Raw genomic sequence first — 26,560 nt, 5'->3', positions numbered from 1 at the left:
GGATTCACCGCTTACCTTCGGGTATGGATATCCTATGTGTTATCATGTGTATGTAGATCGAAATCTCTGGCCAGAGTATGGTTGTAATTATGAAAGGTGTTTCATAGATTACACCATCGATGCAACTACGACATGACACATAGTATCGATTCATTGACAACTCTCGATAAACCAATGGTTGTCAAATCGATCGGGATATATGAGTTGAAGGGACCGTACTGTACGCTAACCATAATTGAATGGTTCTTGCAGGCACTATCATGTGATACCTAGGGAATCACGTAAGCGATGCTGCTAGGCGTTTAACGTGATTGGTTGGGTACTATCAGACTTGAGTTCTGACGTTCTTATTATCAAGGTGTTGATAAATAAGAATGGAGCAATTGGGGTATGCTCAAATAAGGACATGTTTAGTCCGAATCACATAGAGATGTGAACCCACGGCTAGTTGTATCAGTGAACCATTGAGGGCCACACAAGTACTAGCTTTCTAGATCCCGTTGAGAAGTAAAATAGTTCAATGTGTTGAACGGCTTATAAAGGAGTTTATAAGTGTAAGAAAAATTAGAAGTATGACTTCTATAAAGGAGAAAATAGTTCAATGTGTTGAACGACTTATAAATGAGTTTATAAGTGTAAAGAAAAATAGAAGTATGACTTCTATGAGAGAAATGTAAATTTTAATTTATGGAAGTGTTCCTAAATTAAAATTGGCCAAGTGAATAATGTATTTGAGAATTGTGTTTTTCATAAACATTATTATGGACTAAATTAAATTAATTCAAGTGTTGAATTAATTAAACACTAGTGGACCTAGTAGAGTCCAAATAATTAAATTAATTCAAGTGTTGAATTAATTAAATAATATTGAGTCTTGTAGAGCTCAATTAAAATAATTATTTAAGTAGTGGGACTTGGGTAAATTCAAGTAATGTTTAATTAGTCTCAAATATGTTTGAGATAATTAAAATTTAGTCCAAGGTTTTTATTTTGATAAAAACCATATAATATACATGCTTGGGAGGTGAAGAGGTGGAGATTACTTTTGAATAAAAAATTGCATGGCATGCAACTTTTTCACTTTTGCTTTTTGCAACACCAAGACATGCAATTAACTCATTCTCCTCCCTCCTCCAAGCTAGATGGCCGAATTCTCTCTTCCTTTTTCTCCTCCATTTTTTGTTCTTCAATTTGTTGAGGAAATCTTGCACTTCTCTTTGAAAAATCCTCATATTTTTCTAGTGCAAAATATGAGGGGATCTACCTAGTTGGTGGTGGGCCTAATTTGAAGGAAAGATTCAAGAACTTGGAAAGCTTGAAGATAGTTTCTACCTTTCAAGAGCTTTGTTGTTTGACAACAAAGTTGGAGCCATAATCAATCTCTTGAGATTGATAGGTATATTTCTTTAAAACACCCTATGTATGTCATTATGTGTGTTTTGTATTTGTTGCACAAAGAAATGGGGTGGCCGAAATTTTAAACTAAAAATTTTAGATTTTAAACTTCCGTTGCGCTTCCGACCACCGTAACCGGTCCCCTTTCAACAGAATGGTCATGTGATCGCTTATGCTTCCAGACAGTTAAAATCTCACGAGGAGAAGTACCCTATTCATGATCTAGAATTAGCTGCTATTGTGTTTGCGCTAAAGATCTGGCGTCATTATTTGTACGGTGTTCAGTTTGAAATCTTTACTGACCATAAGAGTCTTAAGTATCTGTTCACTCAGGCTGAGCTGAACATGAGACAACATCGTTGGATGGATCTACTAAAGGATTATGACTGTGTGATCAAGTACCATCCAGGTTCTGCGAATCTCACAGCCGATGCTCTTAGTCGCAAGGTGAGAGCCTCTGCACTTCAGACCAATGCTATGTCTAGTGCTGTCCAGGATTGTTGTTCGTTGGGGTTTAAATTCAAACATCGGAAAGGTATGGAGAGCATTCGTGTTGCTACCATTTTATCGGAGCCAACTTTGTTCACTCGGATTCGAGATGCTCAGATGTCTGATCTCAAGACTCAAAGATTAGCTCGGTTGGTTGGTGGAGATAGCAATTTCCATTATCAGTCTAATGGTCTTCTGTGTTTGTCTAATCGGGTTGTAGTACCAGAGGATGATACTTTGAGGGAAGAGATCTTGTCTCAGGCTCATCGAAGCAAGTTGAGTGTTCATCCGGGAAGCAACAAGATGTATAAAGATTTGAGGACACGATTTTGGTGGAAAGGGATGAAGCGCAACATTTATCAGTTTGTCTCCAAGTGTCTAGTTTGTCAGAAGGTTAAGGCAGAGCACCGTCGACCGGGAGGATTATTGTTGAACTTACCTATTCCTGAATGGAAGTGAGAGCATATCACGATGGATTTCATTACTCACTTGCCATTGTCTTCGAGGAACAGTGATGCTATTTGGGTAGTGGTGGATCGACTCACCAAGTCTGCTCATTTTCTGCCATATAACCGTGATTTCACTTTCGATCGTATGGCTCGATTGTATATTCAAGAGATTTTACGTTTGCATGGAGTGCCAGTCAGTATTGTTAGTGACAGAGATCCTCGTTTTACCTCACGATTTTGGGGTAGTTTCCAGTCAGCATTGGGTACTTCACTAAGTTTGAGTACGGCTTATCATCCAGAGACCGACGGTCAGTCAGAGAGGACTATCCGTACACTTGAGGATATGTTGCGAGCTTGTGTTATGAATTTCGGAACCGCTTGGCATGATCATTTGCCTTTGATTGAGTTCGCGTACAACAACAGCTATCATCGTAGTATTGGTATGGCACCATTTGAGGCGTTGTATGGGCGACGTTGTCGTACTCCATTATTCTGGGACGAAGTTGGGGAACGACATGTTGAGGGACCGGAGTTAGTCCAGCAGGCTATTGATAAGGTTGCAGTAATCAAGAAGCGGATTAAGATTGCTCAGGATCGACAGGCTAGTTATGCGAACATCAAGCGTCGACCTCTTCAATTTCAGCCAGGTGAGAAAGTGTTTCTCCGAGTTTCGCCTTTTCGCAGGATTTTGAGATTTGGTCTCAAGGGTAAGCTGTCTCCGAGATTTATTGGTCCATTTGAAATATTGGAAAGTGTGGGAGATTTGGCTTACAGACTTGCATTGCCGCCGTACCTATCAAGTATTCATGATGTGTTCCACGTATCTTTGTTGAGACGATATGTAGCAGATGAGTCTCACATCTTACATCCCTCTGAAGTTCAACTTGATTCGGATTTGTCTTACGTGGAACGACCAGTTCGGATTCTAGATCGCAAAGACAAGGTGTTGCGGAATAAGATCATTCCTCTTGTATTAATTCAGTGGCAACGCAGAGGCACTGAAGAAGCCACTTGGGAGTTAGAAAGCCGTATTCGTTCAGAGCATCCAGAGCTCTTTTGAGTTGTACTGTAGTTGTACTATGGATGTATGTGTGTTTTTCCGTTGTAAACCAAACATCGATTGTATTCAACAGCATTTGAGCTGTGTATTGATGCTGTGATTTCGTTTCATTCTTCTTCTAGTCTGATTTCGAGGACGAAATCTTTTTAAGTGGGGGAGAATGTAGTAGCCCGAATCCTATTTATTTAAATAAACATGATTAAGTATCTTTAATTAAGTAAATCATGTGTAATTTGACTTTAGAGTTCGTGTGAGTAAGCCGAGGTGTAGCCCAGAAAGGGAAGAGCAGCCCGGGAAGGGAAGAGCAGCCCGGGAAGGGAAGATCAGCCCGGGAAGGGAAGAGCAGCCCGGGAATAGTATTTGGTTGACACGCCTGCCGGGCAGGTGTCAAGTGCATGGTAATTGTTGGACACGTTCATGCATGTAAGGTGAGGTGTCTTTGTGCATGCTGCCTAGCGACAGATGTCCGGATGCATGGGATTTGGTTGACACGTTCATGCATGTAAGGTGAGGTGTCTTTGTGCATGCTGCCTAGCAATAGATGTCCGGATGCATGGGATTTGGTTGACACGTTCATGCAGGCTGAGGTCTATAAATAGGCCATGGGATTTATCATTGTGGAGGGGGTACTGTGTGTTTAAATGCAAGTTTTAGCTCTCTAGAGCAGCCCAGAAAGGGAAGAGCAGCCCGGGAAGGGAAGATCAGCCCGGGAAGGGAAGAGCAGCCAGGAAGGGAAGAGCAGCCCGGGAAGGGAAGATCAGCCCGGGAAGGGAAGAGCAACCCGGGAAGGGAAGAACAGCCAGGAAGGGAAGAGCAGCCCGGGAAGGGAAGAGCAGCCAGAAAGGGAAAAGCAGCCCGGGAAGGGAAGAGCAACCCGGGAAGGACAGAACAGCCCGGACAGAGCAGCCGGGCATAGCCGACGGTCCGAGAAGGTCAGTCAGGGAGCTCAATATCGTCAGGGCTGACAACGGACTAGACCCGATTGATAGGATTTCCTGTGGACGAGGATTGCTTTACTAGAGGTACGAAAGTACTATCCGAGATATCCTGGTCGAGTATACATTCTTATATGTGTTGCATGATTATTTGCTGCATTGATATATGTCATATGATGCATGCTATTATGTCACGCTTATTGCTGCATGTTACATTTCATCTTGAGCCGTATCTCTTTCGAGATAGCCTTATTGTTGAACTGTATCTCTTTCGAGATAAGCTATATCTTGTGGGACCGCTCAGCCCTGTCTTGTGGACGCATGGACACCGAGAGTACACAGTGGCCGACGGGTCCGGAGGGCTTCGGTGATCCGGGACATTTTAGGTCCACGTCTGATCTTGTAGTGGATGCAGTGACCCAGAGGAGTACCGCGCGGCACTATCCACTTGGCGCCTCTAGACTGAGCATATTGAGATCTTTTGTGACTCCTGTTTCTTGACTACCCTGGTATCATATCATAGCATGTGCATTTCATATAGGCTTGTATACTTTTGTACTGGGCGTTCTTATCGCTCACATCCTCGGTTTTGTTTATCTTGGACACCCCATTCCCACGGGGCAGGCCTCAGGTTGGATGGCTCAGGAGGAGGATGATGAGGACGTTGAGTAGCCGGTTGGTTTAGTTCTTCAGTACTGTTTGTTTCGATATGGTTGTACCGCATATTTTTATTCTGAGTTATTCTGGACTTCATTTGGGTTGTATATCTATCGTTTGTTGACCATTTCCGCAATTACCTCTGATTTTTATTAATTTAGTTAATTGCATGCTTAGTTCTTGATTAGTAGGTGATTCTGGAACGGGTCACTACATGGACAGTGTGATCCGCGCACATGCGCGACATATTTCCGCGCACATGCGCGCAAATTACAGTAGCCTCGGGGCATATGCGCCACTCAGGGCGTGCATATGCGCCACATTCCAGCATGGTAGCCCGTAACATCGGCGCATATGCGCAACTTATGAACGCGCATATGCGCGCGACTCAGTTAAAGAAAAAAAAAATTGGGGATCGCTATCTATTCTCAGAAAAAACAACACAGCCACTCCCCCTCACCAAAAGCACTGAACCCCTGCCTTGCTCGCACGCCGCCGCCGCCGCCCCTTCTTCGAAAATCGCCGCCGCCGCCAATCGCCGCCTTGAAATTCCAGCACACTCCTAATTCCGGTCATCTTTTGTTCAAGTAAGGGGTTTTCTCCAGATTTTGTTCAAACTTTGGGACTTGTTAGAATTGGTGTTCAATTTTTAGGGGAACTTCTATTATTGTAACGTGGATACTTCGATTTGTTCTAAATCGGTGTGTGCTTGGGGCGTATATTGTATTGTTAACCGGATTCAGTGATTTTGTGCGATTATAATTTCTAAGTAGATTGGGGTGTGCTCATCGGATTTTTGGGTCTTCGATTGTTAAGTTTGGTTGGGTTTGATTGTGTGATTGTGATAATTGATTATTGCGCTGATGGCACCAAAAAAGAAGTCGAAGAAGGGTGCCTCTTCCTCTTCGAGCTTTGATTCGCCCCGATTTTGGAATGAAGAAGCCCAACAGGTGTATGAGAGCTCGATGGCTCGGTCGATTATCCCAGAGAGGGGATTTAATTTATCAACATTACGTGGTTTTATTAAGCGTGAACTTGAAAGAAGACAATGGGTTGAATTTGCTCAACCGCCTCTAGACGCTGTGATTTCTGTCGTGCGAGAATTCTATGCCAATCTGCGGATACGGCATGATGAGTCAAAGGTACTGGTGCGAGGTAAATTGGTATCATTTGATTCTCAGACGATAAATATGATATATCAGATGCCAAGCCTCGAAGAAGACGAGTACAGTGCATTCTTAGACGATGGGGTTGATTATTCAGAGGTCATTCGGACTGTGTGTCAGGCAGGCGCCGTATGGAAAATGAGTGCGAGTGGTCCAGTCTCGCTGAAGAAATCCGAGATGAACCCTAATGCCAGTGCGTGTACATCGTTCGTGTTGGCTCGGGTTCTCCCATCCTCACATTACCACGATGTAACCAAAGACAAAGTTGCGCTTGTCGTTGCTATTTTGATGGGCAAATCTGTTAACTTGGGAAGAATAATATATGGATCGATCATGAGAGCCGGCATAGGGTTAGCCCCGGTCGCCCTTCCATGCCCTCACATTGTTACCGAACTATGCAGACAGGCCGGCGTCTCTTGGTCGCCTGATGAGCAAGTGCTTAAGCCGAAGGCTCCCATCGTTGCTCCCTATATGCCTCCCGTTGATTCAGATGACGAGGACCTGCCACAGGCACAGCTTCCACCACCACCACCTGAGGGAGCTCGACAGCGCAGGGGATACAGATTGAGACGACTAGAGACTGAGATGCAGGATCAGAGGCAGTTACTAGTCGAGAAGCGCCAGGTGCTAGATTCACTTCAGTACCGCACAGACCATTTTATGGGATTCATGATGGATTTCACCTCCGTGCTTGCTCAGCGGTTCCCGCCCATAGGTCCAGAAGATCCCATGTTTCCCCAGCCGCCTGCATGGCCACCGCAGTATCCAGGACCTCCACCACAGTATCCAGGACCTCCTCCACAGGCCCCACCCCAGCACATGGATGAGGATGTTGATGATGATGACGGCGAGCACTGACGCTCGTCGTGTGAGGTATGCATGTCCCATTTCTTTCTTGTTTATACATTGAGGTCAATGCATATTTTAAGTTTTGGGGGGGGGGGGAGGGGTGATTTGATTATTTGATCTGAGCTGAATTTGATCTGAGTTGATTTGTTGCTTTGATGTTATTTTTTTATGTTTATTTAATTTGAAAAAAAAAATATTTAATTCAGTCTTTATTTTTATTTCCGTAGTCGTTAATTGTTTTTTTAGAATTGTGGAATTAAGGTAATAACCAAACAATGATGAGAGTTGACCCGAAATTCATGTTGTCCTTGATTACGAATCCGAATGCATGCTATCTTTACTTAACCGTTTACACATTAATTCACGATTGCTATGATTTTTGATACACCCGATGTCAAGAGAGTGTTCATGTGGTTTGTGATTTGAATTGTATGAATGGTGAAAATGTTGTGGCAAGGCAAGTGGAAGTGAGACAATAGGAAGGAGACGCGTGTTGAAAAATAAATTGGTTTGTTTTCTCACTCTTGACTCCCTACCTTCATTTGAAGCCATTAGCCATAGCCTAACGTTATAAGCTTAAAAGACCTATTAACCAAGTCACACGTACCCAATATACTAGTGGAGAAGAGTTGTCAAAGTTAAGCCTATGGACACTTGAAAAATGCCGTCGATAGACACATAATTTGATTGTGTACATGTGCGCATCTCATGATATTGGATTTAATTTGGTTAATTGTTGTTTTCATAATACCACTTTGTTTAACCAAATGTTACCCTATAAGTCCTTTTGATTTGTGAAGGTAAATGTGTGTCTCAATGATTTTGCTAATTACATGTGTGTCGAGGAGTCCAAAATTTTATAAGATGAACAGCTATGAACTTATCTTGGCATTTGGAGTGGGTAAACGAGAATAGCAGAACACACACGCACGTGAACTGTGAGTAATTTGGCATGTGTTCGATTCAATATAATGGAAAATGTAATCTCTGAGGCTAGTGGTTATCTTTTTATTCAACAATTCTTGTTCGTTTAGTTACTTTCTTTAGGATGTGTTTAGTCTAGTCTAGTTAATGTTTTATTTATTTTTAGTTTTATTTTGCTCGGGACTAGCAAAAGTTTAAGTTTGGGGGATTTGATAAGTGCATTTTGTGCACTTAAATTATCTTTATAATTCATACAGATTGTTAGTCTTTTTGGGCAGAATTATGCGTTTCGTGTTGTTTTTGGTGTGAGTGCAGGAGCCTAGGTGTGGCCACGACATGGGCGTGAAAATGAACCAAAATGGTGCGTAGAAGAAATGTGAGCCGAGCAAGCGCAACTAGGACAGAAATATCGGCGCACATGCGCCTCCCAAAGCCGCGCACATGCGCGCAACTAGCAGAGAGCACGGCGCATCTGCGCCGCTCAGGGCGCGCATATGCGCGCGCAAGAAGAAGGCACGCACAGGAGACCCGCGCATATGCGCGAGTCTTTGTCGCGCATATGCGCGCGGCGCGAGTTCCAGACTTAAATAGGTTTCGGCGTTGAATTTTAGAGGGGTTCCGAAATATTTTACACACAGTCATCATAGCACTCGAGAAGAGGAGAAAAAAAGTCAGAGCACGGAGCACATGACGTGAAGAACGGAGATAGAAGACGTTGAATCCGGACACGGAGACGCACTTTCATCTCTCGCCAACACGTTCTTAATTCGGTTTCTTACTTTTACGTTTTTAATGATTACAAACAGGTTTTGTATTGATTTAAATTCGAGTATGAACTAATTTTATATTCTAGAGATTGATGTAGTATTGGTTGAACCTATGTTAGTGACATTTTGAATTTTCATGAATTAATTCGCCGTGTTTGTTTGTGATTTCTCGTGATTAATGCTTTTGGATTACTGACCATAATTCGATTGATCTAATAATTAAATCTAACACTCGAGAGAGGGGATTGAAATTAGGACAGGAGAAATCACATCGTTAGATATTTATAACGTGCAAAAGACGTATAACTCTGACGAATCCATAAGAGGACCTTGGTTGCATTTATTACGTGTTGCTTGATTTTGAATATACATATTAAAATCGGTAATAGGTAATACAGTTCTATTTATCACTCGACAGAGGGAATAGAAAAATTGCGAGTTCTTGGTTAGTAAATACGATGCAATTTAATAACATGTTAGTTAATTTTGATTTAGCATAGGGGAAGCCAGACGAAATCATATCTCTAGACTTATTTCCTTAGTGAATTTTCTACTGTGTGCTAGAATTACAGGAATTGTTATTTTATTTGAATTTATTATAAACCAACTATTCTGATTTGTCTAAATAAAGTCGAGCTATGTCAATTATGGTACTTAATATAAAGTTTTAAATATTTGCTCTTCGTGGGATCGATATCTGTACTCAACCCAGTACTAAAACTTGATACCGTATACTTGCGGTAGTGAAAATACGCAACATCGAGCCACTCTACACCAGCCCCTGACCTGACCCCTGACCCCTGACCATCCTCCCTAGACCCTACTGGACCAACCCTGAATTTCCCAGCCCCAGCCACGAGCCCCTGCAGCCTTGCGCAGCTTGCGCGCGCGAGGAGTCCTCACCTCAAGGGACTCCTCCTAGGCTGCTACCAAGGAGTCCTAGCCATGCTAGGACTCTTCCCTACACCTAACCATGTCCAGCCCAGCCACCTAGCCGAGCCCTGCACAGCCATGCACCAAGTCGTCCCTTGAATCATGTGTGAACCAATCAAAAACCCTAGGATTCTTCTAGCAACTCACGTGCAGCCCTTAGCTCACTATCCAGTCCTCTTTTCATCTTAAATTCGTTCATGTTCTATCCATAATTCATCCTATGTTGGCAGCGTACTTTTTGGGAATAATAATATGTACGTTCATGTATACGTAAAAACGTTCAAAACTTTTGAAAATAATTGTCATACCGTTAAACCATCGAACGTAAATATTTTTCATGCAAAATAAATTGAAACATACATATTATTGTTTGAATGATGCTTCAAAGGGTTTATATAACGTGTCTTTGCGTTTTAACACGCTCGAATATTCAATCGTTGGCGAGGGGCGCGAAAAAGAACGGACAGCAACGAAGAACCTTAGCTTCTCCTCCTTGAAGATTTCGAATTTAATGTGTGTAAAGTGTGTGAAAATCAGCTGGTATGAGGTGCTCCAAAGCCTAGGTATCTTATTTATAGATTTTAATTTGCATGTTAATGAGTTTGGGTTTTGAGCTTTGATGTTTAGGAGCTAGTAACGCCCCAGATTCAATGACTATCCTTACTGTATCAAGACGGGTCTTTCCAACGTGCTTATGTCCTCACTCACACGCACCCTGGGAAACTTCCCAGGAGGTCACCCATCCCAAAATTGCCCCAAGTCAAGCACGCTTCACTTTGGAGTTCTTATGTGATGAGTTACCAAAAAGAAAATGCACCTTCGTGATATGAGTAGTACCAATCAAATCTTTTAAGCCCTCTTCAACTGTACAGTCCATTTTATTGATTAGTCTCGGAATCCCTCTCCTTCCGATGTAAGAACGGTTCATTCATGTTCCCTCCACCTAGAAGCCTTCCAGGAGCCGCTCATTGTCCGTGCCACCTCATGGCACCGGCGATCACCCCCCGCCCTCTTCGGCCCCGGGCCTCACATGCCCACCAGCTTCCGCTTGGTTCGTCCCCGAACCACACCGTACTCGGAGAAGTCGGCTCTGATACCACTTGTAACGCCCCAGATTCGATGACTATCCTCACTATATCAAGACGGGTCTTTCCAGCGTGCTTATGTCCTCACTCACACGTACCCTGGGAAACTTCCCAGGAGGTCATCCATCCCAAAATTGCCCCAAGTAAAGCACGCTTAACTTTGGAGTTCTTATGTGATGAGCTGCTGAAAAGAAGATGCACCTTCGTGATATGAGTAGTACCAATCAAATCTTTTAAGCCCTCTTCAACTGTACAGTCCATTACATTGATTAGTCTCGGAATCCCTCTCCTTCCGGTGTAAGAACGGTTCATTCATGTTCCCTCCACCTAGAAGCCTGCCAGGAGCCGTGCCACCTCATGGCACCGGCGATCACCCCCTGCCCTCTTCGGCCCCGGGCCTCTCAGAGCAATTGAGCCTACTCAATTTAGTTAAATTGAGTCCTATAACCCTTATTTAATCGTAAAATAAAAGTTTATAAAAATTAGTTTCCAAAAATAATATTTTTGATATTTTGAAAACTCCTCGTTTACCCAAAACCGGCTTCTCAGGTAAAATCGAGCTTGTCTCGTAAAATAATTCGAACTCTACCTTTTTTAGAAAAATTTAATCATTTTTAATCATATTAAGAAGTCTTGAAAATATTTAGTGAAAAATTATTATTCTTGTCTTTGTCGTCTCCGGTCTCTTTTTCCTTGCCTATGATCGTATATTCCGGTAAAATTCTTCAATTTCATGCAATCATGTCATATAATCATTTAATCATGCAACATACCTTTAAATATTATATGAGAATTTTTAAATAATAAAAATAAAAAATCCTGATAAGGTTAAAACTTTATAATGATTGAAATATTGTATTTATACGTATGTTATCAAAAAATTGAGAATAGACATTACACATATATACAATAAACATCATCACGAAAATTAAATCTATATTCTCTCTTTCATAACAAGAAAAATTCAGCCCCCTCCCCCTCCTCGATAGAAGCTTGGACAAACTCCTTCCTCCATAGCACCATCGTGCCACCGGCCTCAATGCCACTACTCCATCGCAGGATTTTTTATGTTTCGGCGATCTGATCTTAACCCAAATTTCCTATGAATTTTTAATACATTCTATATGATGAACAGAGTTTCTGATCTTAGACCTCATTAGAAGACAAAAGAAAGTTCGTAGAAATTTATAAAAAACGCTATTACCGTCTTAACATCAGGATAGTTGAAGTCGACGTTAAATACACAAAAATAAATCAAAACAACATGCCCTATAAATGGTTTTAAATCATATGCCGTCCAATAAAGTTTTGAAAATCAAAAGTAAAATTTCAAAATTTCCGCCTCGTTTGAGTGCGACAAAACTTTACACCAACAAAAAAACATCGTGTAGATCATTAGTGACGATCTATAGGAGAAAATGGCATAGATTTCGTTTTCGAAACCCAGTACCCTACAAATATAGACAAACAAAACGAAACAAAAGATAAAAGAAAAGCAAATCCAGCGGCAGCGTCCCATGAACTTCCAGTCGCTACTTTGGATTGCGCATAGAAACCTGGAGTGATATCCATCGGTATCCAGTCGCAGCCTATTGAATAATGCTCAGAACCATGCCACGGTTTACCATCAGATGGGTTCCAAAAGGCTGCAGAAAATTTGCTAGACAGCCCAATACTGAATTGTGCGTCCTGCATTTCAAAAATATCTAAGACGAGCGTCGTCGTAGATATACAGCTGACCAGCACAAAAGGTAAGTAAACGAACCTGCTGAAGGCGATCCATGGTTCTCAACGGTCGAGAGAATTCAAAGAAGTATGTTCCTTTTTGACCAGATAATGAATACGGGCTGTCATCCTCGATAAATCCTGCGATTAAGAAACATTTTTGTTTAGTCAAGGGTCCAGACGAGTAAGCCTATCCCTAATAAGAGAATTGCCATTTAACTTTTCATGAGAGATATAACCAATCAATCAAAAAGTAAATAACGTCCTAGAAACTCTCCAACTGAAAGAAAAAAATTACGTTCTCCAAGCAAAAGAGAGAGAGAGTGGTTTAACCTCTTGGAAAGCACTTATACCAAATAACAAAAATTAGGCAAGAAAATCTACAGAAACTATGCAATACAGTTGCCAACTCCCAAAAGAAATGCATTTTCTTGCTCCTATTGATGGCATTGAGAATGGAATAATCTACATGCAACAATTATTAAAAAGGGGCGATTATTGTTATGATTAGTGATGGTCCGGACAATGATTTGTGGGTGGATTTGTTCTGAAGATTTTCCTGGCTATGAGGGCCCGAAAACACGAACGAATGTTATAGGACACCAAATTTATAAAGGGTGGAATACATGAATAAAAGGCATTTTCAGAAAATAACTTTCCAGGAATGCGGAAAATGAAACCAACAGTACCAAATCTTTTTTGATGTTTGTTACCCATTCCACACAAGTTTCTTCAGAAAACCAAAAGATAACCATGTTTCCAAAAGCTAAAAAATCATTTACCCGCATGGGTAGTAAAACTGCTGTGCCACCATGCTGCTTTCCAGTTATTTAGTGCAGAAGAACCATTTTCTGTAAAGTGAATTATTTGAATACTTTATTACATGATCTTTTACACAATAGCCCGGAAAAATGGCAAACTGAAGAAAATTTAGGCCGTGATGAAGAGAATCGTGAAAGTACCCGAGGCGTGACCATCGATGTTTCGACAGTGTGGGTTCCATGAATACATATCTACCAAACCAAACCTGTTCAAGTAAACAAAACTGAGAATAACTAACAACCACTAACTTGTGATCTCCAACAACAGTAATTCAAAGAGAAAATCCTCATGATAATTACCCTCCACTTTTGCTGTTCACATTGGTTAAATCCTCGCCGTACAGCCTTCCCGGGATAGAATTTCCTATGGAGAAATGCATGATGTCGGCTTCATGGCCACGGCAACTCGTGCTGTTGCATGTATCTGGTGATTCTTTACAGCCACCCATCTTGTACAAAGAAGAAAAACTCATTTAAAAAAATACGAATAATGGAGACAGAAAAGAAAATATTGCTGAGTGGCTGAATAAAATCGCTATGAGTAAACTTCTTAAGTTTACGTAATGACTTACATTATGATAAGTTGCATCCTCGCCAATTTGAAACATCAAGGCTACAGATGGGCATTTATGGTCATCTCTGCATGATTTGAAACCAGAAAAAAAAAAGGCAATATGAAAATAAAGAGGGAATGAATTTGATATGATTCAGCTTTGTCATGTGACTTTCTATAGAACCCTATTCTATTTTTACTTATTTATGCAAAAGATAAAATAGCAAGACAAAACTAAAAGATCCAAAAACACTCGTTTATGGTCAACATACGTCGCCTTTGGAGACTGAACCACAAGTCGTTGGAAGCTTGGTAACATTCGATACTGATTCACCTTGGCTAAAACATATTGACCTGGAGGTTTTGAAGCTGATATTTGGCAAAAATTTGACAACATCACCACCCCTCAAACTCAAAGTGGTGCATCGAAACCATTTTAAGTTATGGAACGAGTCCTTGAAAACACGTAAGTGGATATAGCAATGAAACAATCAGCAAGTTGATGAATCGATGTTCCAGGACAAAAGACAAACTGTCCCGTCACAAGATACTCTCACAAAAACAAACTACGGTCCCATAATTAACTATCAACAGAAAATTCAATCATGATAATTTGCATTGAACAATTTAAACCTTTTTCACAAAAGAAGTAGAGTAAAAGATTAAATGCAATCCAAGTAAAAGGAAAGTACTAGAAATTTCAAGTCTTCTAGTCAGTCAAAACTTACCCTTTTGTGTACATGTAATCTCCATCAACTTGCAACATCAAGTAAATATTCGTCCCATCATGCAAAGCCTATTTATCATTCATTATCAACAAAATCAATCTGTAAATCAAAGAGTCGCCGGCGTATGGGGCGATTGCGGGCAGAAAAGCAGTCCGAACTTGATCATAATTTTTTTCTAAATGCAAAACAAAACCAATTTAAATTTTCTATTTCGTGGATCCTTTGTTACTAAAAGCAGTCTATTTTCCATTGCATCTTGTTTCAGTTCTCAGATTAGATACATTAACTACTTTCTCTCTTCCTTGTTAAATTTAAATGAATAAAATTCATCATTTGACAAACGATTTAATATTTCTACTACATTCTTCGTTTTTTAGAAAGTTTATTTGGTTCCATTTTTGGCAATTACTTGACTCTGGTGTAATGTATCTTGCCGATCGTAAAGTCTTGTATACAAAAAATTCTCTTGTGCCGTAAATCCAAAATTATTCTTCCACCCAAATAAGACAATTGAAACGAAATTACAAATTCTCCTGTGCAGCAAATTGAAATAACCAGAAGAATTTTCAGGGTACCTGGACGCTCATTTTTCCAGATTTGTACTCCTTATCCTCATCCGGGTCAAGAGCTGGGCGAAGCGGGAACTCGAACCTGTCAACATCAGCCCAATCCTCGGCTTGCCCATCGAGGGTGACGATTCCGGGTCGGAATTGGGCCACTATTCGGGCCTCCTCGTCGGCATCGCAATCCCACTCGCCGGACTCTTGATGCGCCGCCGCCAACTGCACAAAACTCAATATTGCAAGGCATCCCGCGAATAGTTGAAGAACAAATGGAAACGCCATGAGCGGCGGTGGAGGAAGAGATTTTGAAGGTAACAAAGCTTGAGTCGGATCTTGGCCGCCGCCAAATTGAGACGATGGTTGACTATAAAAGTACGATTCTGACAATGTAATGTGCAACTATATGCAGTTAGTAGTACGTTGACGTACAGCGTTAAGTGTGTACTACTGCATTTGCACGAATTTCTCCAAAACTAGCCATCGAGCGTGTGTCATGAATACATGAGATTAATATAATAAATTTTCATGTTTTTACAACACCATGGAAGTAAAAAAAAAAAATTACTTGATCCATGAGAAGCAAAGATTCTAAAGCTTAAATAAATATATCAAATTCAATTTGTTACCTCACATGATATAAGTGTTGATCTTCAAAAATAATATTCTTTTGAAGCAATAATATCATATAATGTGAAATGATGATATAATTCAATGTAAAATAAGTAAACAAATAGTGTTAAAATTGTCTAAATAACATGAGAATATCATCGCAATTTAATTTATTGAATATCAAAACCTAAAATTTATCTTTTACATTCATCTAATAAATTCAAGAATAAAAAATCAAGTTGTAGATATCTTTAATTATTTTATGCATAATCTAAACCCTCTGGTCAAGCGTAATAAGAAAATATTAATTTTATCGAATCATACCATATTACAACATAAACATACAACTTAAATAGAACAATCTTTAAAGCGTGCTATAAAAAATCGATATGACAGAACAAAATGTAAACTACTGCAAGGATTTCGCTAAATACATGGCAAATAAAATAGAAATTGGCAAACTCTTTTATTTTCCAAAAAAAAAAAAACCGAAAATTATAAGTAGATGACTTGACAAAGAGGAAGAATATAAATTGTAGCAATAATAACATAATATAAATTTAAGACAAACAAATATAAAATTAACCTTGTTACAAATAAATCATGATCGGAATATACATAATATGTTTTGCTTAAGTTTAAATAGATATAAACAAATTAAGTAGATAGAACAATGAAAATAAAAAATTTTTAAATCCATGCTAACGTAGAGTTTATTACTGTAATACAAAGAATGTTAAAAACCTGCGGCTTTGTCTATTGATGGACATTATTTGTCGGATTAATGTCTCCATCATACGTGTTTTTCATGTATGAATCTTCATATTTAAATACATTTGCAACAATATTCAAATATGTCAGATAAGTAAATATGCTCATCTGGCATATAGAAGTTCAGATTTTGACATCAGGACTCTGTTAGATATTGAAACATTTGAGTTTAATATTTACCAACCAAAATGTAAATTTGTCTGTAAAGATTATAATAAAACATCGTCTAAGAAGCCCTAATATAATGATTTATTAAATCTGTTGAGAATATGTAAGATATTAGATCATAAGATCTTGAAGCTCGTAATAAATATATTATATATCTCACCTGCAAAATCAAAACGAACATACGAATATGACATGACCATTAATATAATGCAACATAATAAATAATAGGTAATAAACTAATTCACTGTTAAAAACAAACCAGATGAAAATGGGGGCGAGTATATCTGATCCATTGAAGTGAGTATGTCAGTTATATAAATACTTTGTTTGCAAATAGAGTATCCTTCAGCTTTTGAGGGAAAAAAAACACAAAGGCAATTCATAATCAGCAAAGAAATTAAAATTAATCCTACAATCAAATAATCATAAATAATATGTTTATCCATTAAACACAACCTAAGTACTGTTTAAATTTGATTCAATAAATATAGAATGTGTAGTAGCGATGCCAAAAATGGTTATTCGGGTTGCGTGATAAGATAGTAGATGAGAAATAGATAATTATAGGCAGAGATAAAAACATGTACATAATAGATGGTGCCTCATATAGATGAATGTGTTTGAACATAAATAATGGAATTTATTAGCATCCCCCAAATTATAACGTTGAAAATGTAACATGTATTTAATGATTATTGTAGCTATTTGTATATAATTTTTTTTTATAAAAAAAATAGAATAAAGAAAGTTGACTTACTGACAATTAATTATTCTCTATTAGGTAGCAATACGTTTTTGAAAACCATGTTTCTTGTGAATACTCTAGATTGACGCTCTAAATTCCCATCTTTTACCAGAATTTTAGTAGAATTTTGTGAGACTCCTCTTGAAAGTGCTACATATAGCTGACCATGGCTAAACACATGGTTACGCAAAAATAAGCCAATTTTGGGATTGTTTGACCTTGTGATTTGTTTATTGTCAGAGCAAAACTAAGCCTTATGGGAAACTGCCGGCGTGTCAACTCAATGGTAATCCAGAATTATCTTCACTTTTCAAGGGCATTCTATGTAGAAAGAATCTGGTACCCTTGTAAGGACCTGTTATGTTCTCAGCATCTATAAAATTTCTACCAAGACTGCGGCATATTAATCTTGTTCCATTGCATAGACCAAGTTCGGGCGTAACATTTCTCAAGAGCATGACAGGTCCTACTTTCAATATGATTTTATGTGGTGGCAAACCACTTGGACAAAGGGAATTCAAAAATTCTTCTGGAAAAAAATTGTGATTGTCGTCTTCTACACTATCCCAAGAGGTATACTCTTTTTCCTCTCTAGGAAACTTGATAATGAGCATTTGATTAATATTGTCGACATCAACATTTTTTGGTGTGATGATGGCTCTATCAACCATACGTTTTCATCGTTAACATGATTTATCATATTAGGAAAAACAGAATCAATCAAAATCTGAATTGATCGTTCTCCTTCCCATGGTATGATAATTGAATCTGGTAATTTTATGAAATCACGATTCACAGTATGTTGCAATCCATCACCTGTGCGCAAGAGAAATTGCGAGAAGTCAATATCTTGGGCAGATCTCATATTTCGATGAAGGTGTATTATATTTACGCAATGCCAGAATGTTGACCTTGAAATACTTGCAGCAATTTTTTCTGCCTTTGACCCTCGTTTAACAACCGGTAACACTTGTCGAAAATCACCATCATACACCATTGTCTTCCCTCCAAACGCTATACGATTTTCCATAATATTTTGAAAATTCTTACTGACGGATTCAATAGAATAGCGATTTGCCATTGGAGCCTCGTCCCATTCTATAGCTTATGCATGCCTTATTAGATCCGCAAGTTATGACTGTTTTTTATTTGGCACCGTGTTGATGCTGTTGGTATAAGTGGAATTAGAAAACGTGAATGTGCAGTTCTTCCACCTTGCAACAATGTTGCAGCTATTTCAGATGTTGCTACCGCAATTATAATTTTACCCATTTTTCTTAAATGTGCCAACATTGAGCGGTATAAAAAAGTCTTACTAGTACCTCCTGGACTATCAATGAAGAAAATTTTTGATTGGTTATGCATAATACTTTCTATTATGGTGTCAAACGCAATCTTCTGCTGAGCATTCAGACATTCAATAGATCTCAAATCATCATCAGAAATCTGATCAGAAAGCTCATCCTCAATTATTCTTGGTAGTGTTGTGTCTTCTAAAAAACTCAGCACTTATTGATGGCAAATCAAAATCATCAAGTTTCTTTTTGTATTGATGATTAAGTTGTTTGATGAAATTTCTCGACCATAATCTTCACACATGCAAGGATGGAACTCATCCCAGAGTTCTCGAACTGTTGTTGGTTGACAAAACGCCAGTCTGGATACAAATAACCTTCTAAATGAAGATGACATTTTAACAGAACGTGCTTCTTCCATAAATTGTTTTACATAATCATCTTGTTGAAGAAGTCCTCTCATTTGAGCAGACTCCTTAAATGTTGAATATGCTACCCCATTCACAGTCATCAGATCTTCAAAAGATGTTGGGCCCTTGACATGGTTTAAAATGATACGGAGATAAAACCTCCCACCTTCAGATGACGACATAACATATACTCTCCCAACCACTTTATTGTTGCTTCTTCGACGAATCCATTTTTTTTCTAGATTTTATCCATGTGTAATATTGTGAAAATTCTCGATATACATACTGTCCAGTCAAGTCAGGATCACAATTTATTTTGAAAAATTCTGTAAACATTGTCTTCGAGTTGTGATTATCTGCTAGTAGATCACTTACATGTTGTAGGGGGTCAAAATAAACCAAATGTTGGTTTGGTGTATGTAGTTGTAACCTAATGACTGACGGATACATCCTACTGAACTCAAATGAGAAAATCCGCCACAATGGCGCACAAATCGACCTTCCATCCACGTATTGTTGGATTTCATCACAATTTTGTCCATTTCGTAACTCTAGTGCGACCCGATCAGGACCTTTATGGATGTACTTGTATATGCACTTAACACATTTAATCCCTCCGCATACTTCAACATTAATATGACAATCTTATTTTAATAAAAGCCATGGATTGTATGGGAAAACCCAACCATTATCAATGAAGACATTTTCATTGTTGGTAATTGATACTTGTCCACCTTCACGTCTTCGATACAAAGGAAATGAATCATTTCCTCTAGATGTGTATTCCACAAATGGCTTTGGAAAGTTCTTCTTACATTTACCATTTACCATTTACCATGCATGGACAATTGGATTGATTGATCCACATGGCCCATGTATCATATGGTGGACAACTACTTTGTGTAGATTGGGTTCTTCTGTGTGTGAAGGTATTTCAGCACACACAATTGAGTCAAAGTGATCGAGAGTACACAACTTGTCATTATTTTCAAATATGACCAACAAATGGACATGGGGAAGCCCTCTTTTTTGATACTCAATGACGTACGAATAAGAGCGGACCTTATCCAAAACCCCCCTATCCACAATGTCTTTTTAAACTCTTCAAATTTTGATTTAAATATCCTTGTAATCAAATCTGGACGGTCTTGAGATGATTGACCAAGAAGTAGTTGATATTTTATCTCACTCCAATTCGGATTGCATGTCATTGTGAGCATTATATCTGGTTTTCCATATGTTTGTACCAAACTCATGGCATCTTGATATTGTTGGTACATATCATGTGGGCTTCCATCGAAAGATGATGGCAAAACGATTCTGGTACCAACATTTCCTGTAATGCATTTGGTAGATATGTATAATTTGTGAGTTGTAATGTATGTTGTGAAAAATAATATTATAATAGTTAAGTTATCATACCTGCATTATTTTCACCTCCATGTAAACAATCTTGCAATCCTTGGTAAAGTTCAGAACGTATATCACGTTGATTTGAACGTATCCATCGTAGTCTTTGTATTTCTATCTTTACGTAATTGTCAACTACGTATTGTTGAAGTAGACGGCCTCCTCTAAGTAGCAAAGATGGCGAATTTTCTTGTTTCTAAATAAGAATATAATTTACATTATATGAGTATAGGTGTATATGTAAGTTTTAAATTGTTTTTAATTAAAAAAATGAAGCATAAAGTACAATGTTTTTTCACTGACCTGTAGCATATGCGCATAGTAATTTAAGCATGTTAACCGGGTACAATTGATATTTCGGCTTTTATGTCCCAACCATATGTACCATATGGCAGAAGGAGTGGATATTGCAGAGGATCATAATAGCCAACTACATCTTGAACGCTGATAAGATTTCCACCGATACCTTGTATAGTAATATCTCGACCGCTCAAAGAGTCAAAGTTTCTTGAAATTCGTTGTCAACTATTACAGCTGCTACTTGAGATGTTGGTAAACTATATTGATGTTCGTTAGGTTTTTGTTGCCTGATGATGAGCCTACAGTTAGGTATGTCTTGCCAATTTGTCGAAACACGTGCACAAATGGATTGTGTTGATCAAGAATGTTTTGTATCTTAAGCAGTAAGTCTCGCCTTAGTTCTGGATTTTCATGAAGTCTATTGTCTATATCATGATCTGTGTCTACAATCCACATCTGCATGTGTAATGCCCGGGATTTTATTTGATAATTTACGATTATTGATTTATAAATTGCTGTAATTATGGACGGAAAGGATCGGACCGGGAACGACGAGAAAATACATGAAATGTGTGCGAGGAACAGTACCCCTCGCGCATATGCGCGACACTGATGCGTGCATATGCGCGAAGTGGGCAGAGGAACTCGCGCATATGCGCGGAGGGTGTGTGCGCATATGCGCGCATGCGCGAGCATGTGGGATTGACAATGCCAAGTCCAGAGAACCTCGCGCATATGCGCGATGATGGTGCGCGCATATGCGCGAGCTGACGAGAAGTTAAACGCGGAGACCAGTGGGTCTCGCGCATATGCGCCGGTGGAGGTCGCGCATATGCGCGAGACGTGCTGCACAAATATGAAGCCACCCGTACTTTGCCATGCATATATAATATATAATGCTTCATTTCCTTGGAACGGCAGCAAGAAAACGGAAAGAAGGTTTCAGAGAATTGTGAAAAATTCTTACACCTTTATATTTCGATTCGTCCATCTGATTTTCGATCCGACTTCAATATTGAGTTTCTATCGATGCAGGCCACAACTGGACGTAAGTTTCTTATGTTTTTGGTATGATTTAAAATTATGGTATTGTCAGAATCAGATATGATTCATATATGATGTTCTTGACATGTTAGACATCATAGAATCGAAGTCAGATTGAGAAACAAATTGATATGGAATTATTATGATTTTTTAAAATATATCGATTGATATTGGATAGATTTGAATTATGAATTGATTACATATTGTATTGGATATCAGTTATGGATTGTAATTATTATCTGCTGATGTTGTATTGACCGGGATACCGGGATTGTTCCGTTATGCCGTTGGTTTTGAGTTAAATCCCGATTGGTATTGATTTGAGCAGTATATTAATATGGTACTGTTGATATTGGCCTTGCCAGATTGAGTGTTGAGAGACTTGGAATTCCCGACATGAACGTCGTTAGAACTGCAAAAAAAGAAAGGTATAAGTCAATGTGGTACCGAGAGAACGACTCGAGTATGATATACTCGAGTTTCCCTAAATCACATACTTATTGTTACTGTGTGCATTGATTTAAATTGATATGCTTGTTCTATTGATTTATAAAGAGCATGTATTAGACGAGTGATCTTGTGACATAGGTGCCAGATAGTGATGGAATAATCACTGGCACATTACACATTGTCACAGGATATCGATTTGGCGAAAGTGCCAAACTGTGACGGATAGGTCAAGACACCGTATGTTTGGTTATATCGATGTTGAATAGAATTGGAGTTTCTTCTATTACTGATATTCGATATGGAATACCAGCGTCTGGAAATCGGGATCCCTAAACTAGAATTGAGTCTAGTCTAAGACGTGGAGTCACGAGTATGATTGACGATTTTATATTGGTAATGTTTCAGATTTTGATACATGTTACTGATATCTGTTACATGCTTTTACATTGTTTATATGATTGCGTGTTTCGTTGATCTATACTGGGATGTATTTCTCATCGGAGTCATCCGGCTGTTGTCGTGTTTGTATGTGTGCATGGCAACAGGTGGGACAGGCCGAGGAGATGAAGAGAGAGATCGTGATTAGAGTGGAGACTACGGAACTTGATTACAGATAGGGTTTGGATACTTGATATTTAGTTGTTAAACCTTAGTTTGAATGATTGCATATAGTACAAGACTTGTGCTTTAATACTGACATGTATATTAGAATGTATTCAATTACGTTCCGCATTTAATACTATATTTTTTAAAAAAAAATTAGACCATATTTATTATAATTGATTAAATTGTCCCAATGATGATTAAGAACATGATTAACGTCCGGGTCCCCACAACAGGTGGTATCAGAGCGATAGATCCTTTAGACTGAGATAGGAGCTAGTGAGCGGGGTAGAATGAGTTTTCTTTCCTTGCTTTTGATTGCTATCATGATTTACTGCTTTAATACATGTTTACCTGATTATCTGATTTTTATATGGTAATTTGTATTATTGAGAATGGATCAGAACCGATTCTTGATCAGCAGTAAGATGATCGGAGGAGGACTGAAACAGATTTGTGGTATTTGGTTGCTAACCCTTTTGATAATCAGATATGTCTCCTCGAAGAATACCGGAACAGGGTAGCACTTCGAATCCTCCAATGGATGTGAGAGCAACACCGATGGAGCCATTCCATCCACCGACTCCAAAAGGTACTGAGACTTCAGTTGATTGCGAGAGTTGGTTAGACGATATTGAAATGCTGTTTGAATGCTTGGATTATACCGATGAGAGGAGAGTGAAATTGATAGGGCACCAGTTGCATGATGTGGCAAAGAACTTGTGGATTACAACCAAGCGGGCATTGGAGCATCGAGGTACAGTTATTACCTGGAATTTGTTTAGAACTGAGTTTTATCAGAGATTCTTTCCAATGTCGTACAAGAAGGATAAGGGAGCAAAATTTTCAAACTTGAGACAGGGTCAGCTGAATATCGAGGCGTATGTGGCAAAGTTCTCTACACTGCTACGATTTGCTCCACATGTGGCTGAGAATGACGAAGTCGTTGCTGATCAGTTCATTAATGGCCTGAATCCGGAAATATTTACCTTGGTGAATACATGGAGACCGAATAATTTTACTGATGCTTTGAATAGAGCTAAGGGAGCCGAAGCCGGTCTGATGAGACAGAGAGGAGCTTCGTTTATGCCACTAGCACCGAGACCACATATGCCTCCACCATCTCCCAGATTTGAGAGTGGCACTGGCAGTGGTAGTGGAAAGAAAGAATTTTTGAAATCTAGATGGAAGCAGTTCAAAAGATCTGGAAGCAGTTCATCCAGTTCTAGTGGCTTGAGACAGACCGGTCAGGGCCAGAGTTATACAGGACCTTATTGCATCACTTGTGGAGGGAAGAATTCCACTGAGCAGTGCCGAGGAGTGTTTGGCACTTGTCGTATTTGTAGATAGCAGGGACATTTTGCTCGAGTTTGTCCCCAGAGAGATACTCAGAGGTCACAAGGGGCCGAGTCATCTGAATCAGTAGCTCAGACTGGTAGACGACCATCTACATTTCACTCTTTCCAGCTAGCTCCATCTCAGTCACAGTCGAGGCCATGAGGAAGCCAGACAGTTAGCCAGCCTCCTAGACAGTAGGCTAGAGTGTTCGCTTTGACTGAAGAACAAGCTCATGACGCACCAGATGATGTTTTGGCATGTAACTGTTTTATTTCTGGTTATCCTGCATATGTATTGATAGATACTGGTGCATCACATACATTTATATCTGAGCGATTTGCATTGAATCATGCATTTCATATTGAATCATTGTCTGCGGTAGTATCTGTCTCTTCTTCGTTGGGGACATGTTTGATATCAGTGAAATCTGTTAAATCTTGTATACTGCAGTATGATGGACATGAGATCGAGCTAGATTGTATTGTACTTGGGTTGTCTGATTTTGAGTGTATTATCGGTATCGATATGTTAACCAAGTACAGAGCCACTGTTGATTGTTTCTAGAAGATTGTGAGATTCAGACCTGAAACGGCTGATGAGTGGAAGTTTTATGGTAAGGGTTTTCGAGCTAGAATTCCTTTGATATCTGCTATGAATATGACTCGATTATTGCAGAAATGAGCGGATGGATTCCTTGTTTATTCAGTTGATTTACTGAAATCGAGTCCATCATTGGCGGATTTTCCAGTGGTGTGTGAGTTTGCTGACGTCTTTCCAGATGAGATTCCAGGTTTGCCTCCGATTCGAGAGATAGACTTCAGCATTGAGTTGATGCCAGGTACAGTTCCGATTTCAAGGGCTCCGTACAGAATGACACCGATTAAATTGAAAGAGTTGAAAGAACAGTTGGAAGATTTACAGGCCAAGGGGTACATCAGACCGAGTGTTTCTCCTTGGGGTGCTCCAGTACTGTTTGTGAGGAAGAAAGACGGTTCGATGAGACTTTGTATAGAATACCGACAACTAAACAAGGCAATGGTAAAGAATAAATATCCTTTGCCTCGCATTGATGATTTATTTGATCAGTTGCAGGGTTTTTTTGTATATTCCAAGATCGATCTGAGATCTGGATATCATCAGCTGAGAGTCAGGGATTCTGATATTTCGAAGACAGCGTTCAGAACCAGGTATGGACATTATGAGTTTATTGTCATGCCGTTTGGGTTAACGAATGCTCCAGCTGTGTTTATGGGTCTGATGAACCGTATATTCCAGAGATATCTTGATGATTTTGTTATTATATTCATTGACGATATATTGATTTATTACAAGAATATGATTGAGCATGCTGAGCATTTAAGAACTGTGTTGAGAATTCTGAGGGCTGAGAAATTGTATGCTAAACTATTGAAATGCGAGTTTTGGTTGAGACATGTTGTATTTCTGGGGCATATTATATCCGGAGACGGTATATCAGTGGATCCCAGTAAGGTTGAAGCCGTGATTTCTTGGCCGAGACCGACTTCACTGCCCGAGATTCGCAGTTTTATGGGTTTGGCAAGATATTACCGTCGATTTATAAAAGATTTTTCCAGCATTGCCAAACCGATTACTCGGTTGACTCAGAAGAATGCTCCGTTTATTTTGTCAGAAGACTGTGAGTCCAGTTTTCTGGATTTGAAGAAGAGATTGACCAGTGCTTCGGTGTTGACTATTCCGTCAGGTATTGGTGATTTTGTGATTTATTGTGATGAATCTCACCGAGGATTGGGTTGTGTTTTAATGCAGAGAGGACATGTTACCGCTTATGCTTCACGACAGTTGAAGCCACACGAGACTCGCTACCCAATTCATGATCTTGAATTGGCTGCCATCGTCTTTGCATTGAAGATATGGCGACACTACTTATATGGTGAGAAGTTCGAGATTTATTCTGATCATAAATGTCTGAAATATCTGTTTTCACAATCAGAATTGAATATGAGACAACGAAGATGGCTTGATTTGCTTAAAGACTTTGATTGTGAAATCAAATACTATCCGGGGAAATCCAATGCAGCAGCAGATGCACTAAGTCGAAAGGTATGTTCTTTATCCTTATCGACGATTGGTGTTTCAAATTTGATAGAAGATTGTTGTTTGTCTGGATTGGTATTTGAGACAGATTATAGACCGATGAGATTATATGCTGTTCAAGTTGAACCAGAGCTGATTTTGAGAATTAAAGAAGCTCAGAAAAATTATCAGAATGTGCAGAATTCGATTGCTATGGTTAAAGCTGGACATCAATCGGAATATCAGGTTCGTGACAGTGTACA

The 26,560-nt window shown here is 39.2% G+C and overlaps 3 protein-coding genes across 3 annotated transcripts in view; all 3 read right to left on the bottom strand.

The window, feature by feature from the left end:
• Nucleotides 1-11,959: 11,959 nt before the first annotated feature.
• On the bottom strand, nt 11,960-15,514 carry LOC140809616 (uncharacterized). Its single transcript, XM_073167304.1, has 8 exons — nt 15,112-15,514; nt 14,537-14,604; nt 13,828-13,894; nt 13,556-13,704; nt 13,397-13,461; nt 13,217-13,285; nt 12,475-12,575; nt 11,960-12,398 (listed from the first exon to the last, which is right to left on the bottom strand). Exons 1-8 carry the CDS (start codon nt 15,379-15,381, stop codon nt 12,105-12,107), a joined length of 1,083 nt encoding a protein of 360 aa, XP_073023405.1. The 5' UTR covers nt 15,382-15,514; the 3' UTR covers nt 11,960-12,104.
• A 2,153-nt stretch (nt 15,515-17,667) lies between these two features.
• Nucleotides 17,668-18,473, bottom strand: LOC140810292 (uncharacterized). Its single transcript, XM_073168164.1, has 3 exons — nt 18,314-18,473; nt 18,066-18,208; nt 17,668-17,991 (listed from the first exon to the last, which is right to left on the bottom strand). The coding sequence occupies exons 1-3, from the start codon at nt 18,471-18,473 to the stop codon at nt 17,668-17,670; spliced, it is 627 nt and encodes a 208-aa protein (XP_073024265.1).
• Nucleotides 18,474-20,022: 1,549 nt separating this feature from the next.
• Nucleotides 20,023-26,560, bottom strand: part of LOC140809335 (uncharacterized) — a 38,143-nt gene continuing 31,605 nt past the window's right edge. Inside the window, exons 10-11 of the mRNA XM_073166930.1 lie at nt 20,520-20,703; nt 20,023-20,433 (exon numbers count right to left, since the gene is read on the bottom strand). The gene's annotated coding sequence lies outside the window, so the exon portion shown is untranslated. The remainder of the gene's footprint in view (nt 20,434-20,519; nt 20,704-26,560) is intronic.

Source organism: Primulina eburnea, chromosome 13 (genome assembly GCF_022965805.1).
Source record: "Primulina eburnea isolate SZY01 chromosome 13, ASM2296580v1, whole genome shotgun sequence".
In the NCBI taxonomy this organism is placed as follows: Eukaryota; Viridiplantae; Streptophyta; class Magnoliopsida; order Lamiales; family Gesneriaceae; genus Primulina; species Primulina eburnea.
This window is presented reverse-complemented; position numbering and strand designations above follow the sequence as displayed.

What these genes read in the sequence shown, in the direction of transcription:
- LOC140809616 (XM_073167304.1), bottom strand. Translation starts at nt 15,381, where the DNA reads ATGGCGTTTCCATTTGTTCTTCAACTATTCGCGGGATGCCTTGCAATA. An exon ending in AGGATGCAACTTATCATAAT is followed by an intron (nt 13,705 to 13,827) that starts GTAAGTCATTAC and finishes TCTTTGTACAAG; the next exon opens with ATGGGTGGCTGTAAAGAATC. An exon ending in CATCGATGGTCACGCCTCGG is followed by an intron (nt 13,286 to 13,396) that starts GTACTTTCACGA and finishes TTCACTTTACAG; the next exon opens with AAAATGGTTCTTCTGCACTA.
- LOC140810292 (XM_073168164.1), bottom strand. Translation starts at nt 18,473, where the DNA reads ATGGCAAATCGCTATTCTATTGAATCCGTCAGTAAGAATTTTCAAAAT. An exon ending in GGCAGAAAAAATTGCTGCAA is followed by an intron (nt 18,209 to 18,313) that starts GTATTTCAAGGT and finishes TCTTGCGCACAG; the next exon opens with GTGATGGATTGCAACATACT. An exon ending in ATCATGTTAACGATGAAAAC is followed by an intron (nt 17,992 to 18,065) that starts GTATGGTTGATA and finishes CTCATTATCAAG; the next exon opens with TTTCCTAGAGAGGAAAAAGA.